Source organism: Agelaius tricolor, unplaced genomic scaffold (assembly GCF_023055355.1).
Source record: "Agelaius tricolor isolate 1412-34295 unplaced genomic scaffold, bAgeTri1.0.p SCAF_11, whole genome shotgun sequence".
NCBI lineage: Eukaryota > Metazoa > Chordata > Aves > Passeriformes > Icteridae > Agelaius > Agelaius tricolor.
Window position 1 is genome coordinate 25,090,372 of NW_027269271.1, and position 7,269 is coordinate 25,097,640.

Genomic DNA, 7,269 nt, shown 5'->3' on the forward strand with positions numbered 1-7,269 from the left:
TTTCAGATCTCTTTGATCCTCCTGACGATCGAGAAGATGATGGGGAGGGAGAGTCGGTGGAGGAGCACAAAAGTGTTATCATGCATCTCTTGTCACAAGTGAGATTAGGCATGGACCTCACCAAGGTAAACTTGCTGCTCTTCATGGGGATGGGAGGGGCAGTAAACCCAGAGTTCTGGGTAAAAAAATGTTGAATCATTTAACTACATATTTGTTCTAAGAGCTGGTGAAGCTGTAATCTCTTTAGCATGGTGTTTTTGAATTGGAGTTCTTACTGGAAGGGGAAGGGTAACTGCAGAATAAGTATATGCAGATGCTAAAATCTGTTTGGGAAAATAGTTTGCTATGGAAAGTAGCTGTTTGTTCTCTTTGAACCTAATTCTTGGAGTGCTTGTGAAGCTGGCACAGGGAGAATGCTGAAATGTTACTCCTGTCTTTATTTTCCTAGAACAAAGAGCTCCAAGATCCCAAGATATGGTGGCATTCAATAAAACATAAAGTGAAAGGGAGAATTGTAACCATATGGTGAAAAGCTTGGCTTAGTTGGGATCTTAATGAGTAAATAAATTGCCTGTGTATTTTGAAATGCTACACTTAGGTCTGGCAAGGAAAGGGTTGGGTCCTTCATGGGTGAGATTCATGCTGGTGTCTGTCTGGAGGCTCAGTGAGCAGCATTCTGAAGGTGTTGGTCTTTCCAGGCAGCTTGGATAAATTTAAAGAAGTCATTCCAGAGTGAGAAAGGACAGGGGAGATCAATCCTTATCCTAAAGTTTCCTTAAGTGGATGAATTGAACTGTCCAGCCTGGAATGAACAGGAGATAATAAAAAGATATCACTTTTCTGGGGCAGTGATGGGCAGCAGCTCACAAGCAAACAGCTCAAGGTTTCTGGCAGTTCTGAATAGGAATTGATCCAAACTGTGTCTGTTCTGGGAATTCCTGGGGTAGCTGAAAATTACTGATCTCAAATCAGGCTGCCAGGAATCTTTGTGAGCATGTACCTTGTCAGCAACAGTAATTGAGGGTGGATCACACTGAGCAGATCCATGAGGATGGGCCTTTGGGAAGTAGTAGGGAAAAGCTTAACCTTGATCTTGATGAGACATGCAGCAGGGTGGGACTGTGAGTGTTTGTAACTGAAAATTGACAGTGTTCACAGAGGTGGAATTAAATCAGCAGAGAAACTGGAATTCAGAGCAGCTTTTGATGTGCTCTATCTAAGTGGGACTAGAATCCATGTAGGATGAGACTGTTCCTGTTAAACCTTGGGGTTTGGAGAAGGTGCCAACTGACCTGCATGTGTCAGAACTCATTGGTGAGCTCAGGCTCACAGTCAGCTGAGCACACACAATGCTGTGGCTGCTCTGTTTGCTGTTCACACTTGGCTTTTGTACAGGATATTGAAATACCTTCAGCTGGATGAGTTGTTTTCCTTCACTCAGGTGGTTCTCCCAACATTTATCCTGGAAAGGAGGTCCCTGTTGGAAATGTACGCTGACTTCTTTGCACACCCGGACTTGTTTGTCAGGTATTTGACTTGGGAGCTGGAGCATTCACTGCTTCTCATGCTGCTTATGGCCCTTGTGGGCTGCCACAAGTTGGTAGTTTTGAAGAATATTGCTTGGATTTTGGTTGAAACTTCAAAAAACAGTCAAATCAGCCAAACTTGTAGTTGTAAAACAACCACCCATTAAAGTTTCCCGTATCCAAGGTCCCTGCTTATATTTCACTCTGCCTGTCCTTTTTCTCTCTCTCTGTAGCATTAGTGACCAGAAGGATCCCAAGGAGAGGATGGTTCAGGTGGTTAAGTGGTACCTCTCAGCTTTCCATGCAGGAAGGAAAGGCTCAGTTGCTAAGAAGCCTTACAATCCCATTCTGGGGGAGATCTTCCGCTGCCACTGGGTGCTGCCTGGCACTGAGGATGACATGGTGAGTTTCTTGTGGTGGTTTTTTGGAGCCCACAATGCAGAGATGCAACCCAAAATTTTGTGAAGTCACTGCCTGAAAAGGATTAAGCTGTGGTTAAGTAGCAAATCAACAAACTGTAGCAATTTCTTAACCAATTCTCCCCATCCCTCCTTGTTATCTTTTGACAGAAGTATAAATCTGGCATAACAAAATTTATTGTTTTTTAAAGAATCACTTGACATGCTGAAAAGTGTCCTTTTTCCCTGAACTGTTTCATAGCATGAATTATAAATTTGATTATTCCCAAAGTTCTTATTTTTTCCTTTACTTTCTAAACCAGTGCAGCCCAGAGGGATTTTTTTGTTGTTTTTCTTTTCTGGCACCTCATTTGGGCCTCTTGCCTGAGGAAGTTGCCAGTGATGGTGTGGAAAGTGCTGTTGTGAGGTGCTTCATGTAGCCCCGGGGTAATGCATCCAAGTCAATGTGATTATTTGGGTATAAGCCATGACTTTTTCCCATTTCCTTTGCTTCCCACTGATCTGTTTGCTGAAATCTTGTTTCTGAGGTGAATGTTTGCACTCCAATTTGCTGGCATAAAGGCAGTGTTGTATTTGGGCTTCCACTGCTTCTAACCATGAATTAACTACACTTTGCATTCTATGCCACGGGAAATAAATATTAGTTTATGGTTTTGTGGTACGTGGAATCTGATCTGATTATTAATGTGCAGATCAGACTTTTTCAGAAGTAAAAGCAAAAACTGTTTCTGCCACTTAAACATTATTTATTTTGTAATTGGGTTTCTCCATGAGTCTTTCAGTTTGACTGTTTTATCTGGAGACAATTAAAACAAAGACATTTATACTTAACAATAAGAGAGTAGATCCTTTAGAAAGGATCATAGTTCCAGGACTAAGGAGTCCTGCAGTACATTTCTAGAAGCCTTTAGAGAGGGAGGCAGCTCTCAGGGAAGCTTGCAGTGTTGTTAGGCAGTGTGAGTGATGCAGTGCTCTGCCTGTCCCACAGGAGCCAGTCTCTGAAGGACCAGTCCCCTGGGTCAGCAAAAGCAACGTCACCTTTGTGGCAGAGCAGGTCTCTCACCACCCTCCAAGTAAGTTGTGACAACACCTTTGCCAGGAGAGGGGGGACAGTAAAATCAGCTCTTGGTTTCAATCCTGGATTTACACTTTGTCTCCAGATTTAAAAGCTGAATATTTATAAAGACTGAAAAATTTTAAACTGCTTTTGTGTGAAACTGCAAACTCTGTTACACATTAAGTGTGAGGCACCTGGGTATTTCCCAGTGAATGAATTTGGGAACAAAGGTATCAATGTCCTGTGCTGCTGTTTTTAATACCTGCCTTTCTTTTCAGTTTCAGCATTTTATGCAGAGTGTTTTAGCAAGAGGATACAGTTCAATGCTCACATATGGACCAAGTCCAAATTCCTAGGAATGTCTATTGGGGTTCATAACATAGGGCAAGGTATGTGTGTGTCAACTGAGCAGCAGAGGAGAAATTAAATTCTGCAACTAGGATTTTTCATTAAATAATTAATGTAAATTATTCTATGTCATGGTACTAAATGTAAGCAGTTGTTGAATTTATGTAACTGGAGCTTATGTATCTGAATTAGAGATTCCTTCCACACTCTCTGTGTGCTGAAAACACCTAGGGCCCAGTTTTTCCCAAATTACAGCCATCCCTGCCTCCTCCAGAAGCTGGGCATTCTCAGCATCCATTAAAAATGGAGCTCCTCCACCTTTCCTTTTCATGGCACCTGGTTTTAATGGCATATTTCATGAGATCATTATGGAAAGTTCTGTAGAAGTTTTGCTTAATGTTTTTCAAATCTATTTGTATTTTTCTTTAACAGGGTGTGTTACATGCCTAGATCATGATGAACACTATATTTTGACTTTTCCTAATGGCTATGGAAGGCAAGTAGATATTCTAATTGTTATTTTCATTTTTAATGCCTTGTAATATTTCATGCTTAGTATTTATGGGTCAAGAGCTTATCATGATGTGCATTTCTGTGTTTCTAATTGCAGGTCTATTCTCACTGTGCCATGGATAGAGCTTGGGGGGGAGTGCAGCATCAATTGCTCAAAGACAGGTTACAATGCTTCCATTGTCTTCCACACAAAACCATTTTATGGAGGAAAGAAGCACAGAATTACAGCTGAAATTTTGTAAGCAGCTTCCTTCAATCTACTTTTCCCTTCCTGAAATGCCAACAGCTTTAACAAGACAGTCAAGAGTGTAAAATGCTGAAGCAGAAACAGCCAGAAGAACTTAGCTCATCATTACCTGTCATAGAATTTTATTGCCAGGTTTGTGAGAGGAAGCTGCACAGGCCTCTGTCCCACTTTGTGCTGCTTGAAAACATCCTCAGCTGGTTCCCAAAGGGAACTTTGCTGTCCTGAATTATCAGAAGTGACTCCATCATTACCTTTCCTACAAAAACAAATACTGCAGCAAGCCTGGGATACTGCTCATAGTGTCAGTTGCAAACTTCACTTATTTTTACCTGTGGTTTTGTGGATTTTGGTTAAACCTTGTGCACATACCCAGCACAGAGAATTCAGTGGAGATTCCCATTGTATTTGGAGATGTGCTGTGATGCCAGCAAGTGGATGCTGACAAAATGAGGTTTAACCTGGTTTTAAACCATTGACACATTGATAGATGCCATTTAAAAACTGGTGTCTTGTGTTTCCCTGGAAACTTTTTTAAGCTTAAACTCACCACCCTAAATCTGTGTGGAAGGCCTGTAACTGCTTTCCTAAACTCTAAATGCAGATCCAGCCCTCGGGCAAGGCCTGGTTTACCCTGATCAGTGCTTCCAGTGAAGGTTTATGTAACTCACTCATGCCAAACTGCCCCCTTGTGAACAGAGCCCTCCTCTGCTGTGCTGGGCAGGGGCTCTTTGGCTGATATGAACCAGGCTGTACAGAAGACCAAGTTTTGATCCTTTAGGATTTTTCAGTTGCTGTAATACAGCTGAGAAATGACTGTTTGTTTCTCTTTAGTTCTCCAAATGACAAGAAACCCTTCTGCTCCATTGAAGGAGAATGGAATGGGGTCATGTATGCAAAGTACTCCACAGGGGTAACACAGCTTGCTTTCTTTTTTCTCTTTTCATCAGAAATACAAGATTGTACTTAGAAAGGGGGGTTTGGGGTGGTTTTGTAGGCTTGGGATTTTATTTTAAACAAACATTAATAGTTGGAACCTCCTATGAGGCTGTCCAAATGAATGCTGAACTGGGGATAAAACTTGTTCATTTATTTTTAAGGAAACTTGATTTCTATACAAGAGAATCTGAAGAATTACCATGTTTCATGTATTTGCTGCTAACCAGTGCACTAGAGTGTAGAAAATCTGAAGTCTAGCTAAAGAACTGAGTAGGTCTTTTTCATCTTCCACTCCAGGAGAATGCTGTCTTTATAGATACCAAGAAAATGCCTACAATAAAGAAGAAGGTAAGGAAATTGGAGGACCAAGACGACTTTGAGTCTCGCTGGTAAGAACTTCAGTTTACTGGGAACATTAAGGTTTTATTTTAGTTCGACTCCAGTTTGCAGTACAGGGACTAAGGCTGCACTGATCCAAGCACTGCATGCTCTGCTCACCCTGAGCCCAGGTACAGGCAGGCTGGGGATGTAAGGGGCAAAAGGATACCTGGAGTTCTCAGTCACATCCTAATCGGGATCAAATATTCAGGGAGGTCTGGAGAGCTCCACCACAACCTCTTCCCTCCTGCCATAACAGCACAAATCTCAAATATCCTGAGGGCTTTTCTGCCCTTTCTCTAACCTGTGATCTGCCTTTATTCGCTGCTGTGTCTCCAACTTGTAGCACTCTGCTCCCATAAAAGTCTCCCTTGCCTTTCTCTTTGAAGCTTATGGAAGGATGTCACCTACAACCTGAAGATCCGAGACATCGACGCAGCCACGGCGGCCAAGCACGCGCTTGAGGAGCGGCAGAGAGCCGAGGCCAGGGCCAGGAAGGAGAACGAGACCTCCTGGGAAACGAGGGTGAGCTTTATTCCAGCAGGGCGAATGAAGCTCAGCCTGTGGCCTTTTTTCCTTTCTGGAGTCACAAAAAGCTCACGTGTGGTTATTCCTTTGCAGTTATTCCACGAGGACGGGGAGTGCTGGGTCTATGATGAGCCGCTGCTGAAGCGCCTCGCTGCCAGCAAGCACTGAGGGGGTGAGGCCTGGCCTGGGCTGGGCAGGGCAGGGCTGGCAGCTGAGCCCACCCTGGAGCCTGGGCAGGGCAGGGCAGGGCTGGCAGCTGAGCCCACAGCCGCAGTGATGATCCCAGGCCCAGCCCCGGCCCTCCTGCAGCTGCAGCGGTTCCTTTCTCAGGGATACTGGACTTACTGAGACAGACAAAGCAATTCACGAGAGGCTGAGCAGCTCCGGGCAGGGACTGGCTCTGGTGGCAGTGGCCAGGCTCAGGCCCTGGGGCACACACACTGTGTAACCACTGTGAAGGCCACGGCGCTGGGAGCAGTTGCATCATAATCCTGGGTCCTACATATTTAAAAAGCAAGGAACAAAATGCAAGGTGTCATTTAAATCTCGCTGATGTTAGCAACGTGTAAATATGAGGATTCCTCTGATGGGACAATTTGTTAGAAAATGCTACATCAATGTTATCTTCCACCTGTATGATAATCAAATCTTTTGGCATTTCAGTGTCTTGCCCAAAATAACTGTTATTTTGAGATTGAAATGTAACCATAGATAATTCTACCCAATGCATCTTAAAGCTTCATAAAATAGATTTTTCAAACTTCTCTTATGGACTTTTTATTTATTTCATAATAAACCTTTGCAGGAAGACTGTTTTCCAGTTGAGTCATGATAAATTAATTATGTGAAATGTATTAGAGGTATTTGTTTTTCCACTGGAATAATCCTTGCAGCTAGCTAAACCTACTTCCTAAAGTAGTTCATGAAGTAGCAAAATGAGCATCTGCAGCATCCACAGGAGAAGTTTTCTGGACTCTACACCCAGCCTTGCCAGCACATCAAGAACCTCTGCATTGTGTGCTTTTGCTACAGTTAATAATGATTGAGTAAGTAGCTAGATGTAGCAATCAAACTACTTTTCTCTCCACAGTTAAGTCTAGCTTTTATTTAATTTCATCTTAATTTTGTCTCTGTTGCACATACAGAAAAACTAAAAAAGCAGTGTGAGATGGAAGCCTTGGGCTTTTCTCCCCCTCCCAGCCACTGTCACTGCTCCAGGAGCGCTGCAGATCCTTCCTGAGGAGCTGTCACTGCTGCTGAGGAGCTGCTGCAGCACTGCAGGGACGGTGCAGGCCAGGCTGGACACGAGGGCAGAGC

The 7,269-nt window shown here is 43.3% G+C and overlaps 1 protein-coding gene across 6 annotated transcripts in view; it reads left to right on the forward strand.

Annotated features, from left to right (window-relative positions):
- Nucleotides 1-6,760, forward strand: part of OSBPL9 (oxysterol binding protein like 9) — a 57,827-nt gene extending 51,067 nt beyond the window's left edge. For 5 of the 6 annotated variants that reach the window (XM_071436717.1, XM_071436719.1, XM_071436718.1 and 2 more), the window contains 11 exons: nucleotides 7-125; nucleotides 1,442-1,527; nucleotides 1,760-1,928; nucleotides 2,934-3,018; nucleotides 3,281-3,391; nucleotides 3,783-3,846; nucleotides 3,961-4,101; nucleotides 4,942-5,020; nucleotides 5,344-5,435; nucleotides 5,814-5,949; nucleotides 6,046-6,760. In XM_071436717.1, coding sequence (XP_071292818.1) covers nucleotides 7-125; nucleotides 1,442-1,527; nucleotides 1,760-1,928; nucleotides 2,934-3,018; nucleotides 3,281-3,391; nucleotides 3,783-3,846; nucleotides 3,961-4,101; nucleotides 4,942-5,020; nucleotides 5,344-5,435; nucleotides 5,814-5,949; nucleotides 6,046-6,120 — 1,157 coding nt within the window. In that variant the 3' untranslated portion in view covers nucleotides 6,121-6,760. The remainder of the gene's footprint in view (nucleotides 1-6; nucleotides 126-1,441; nucleotides 1,528-1,759; nucleotides 1,929-2,933; nucleotides 3,019-3,280; nucleotides 3,392-3,782; nucleotides 3,847-3,960; nucleotides 4,102-4,941; nucleotides 5,021-5,343; nucleotides 5,436-5,813; nucleotides 5,950-6,045) is intronic. The other variant, XR_011680644.1, reaches the window with a different exon arrangement.
- Nucleotides 6,761-7,269: the final 509 nt, after the last annotated feature.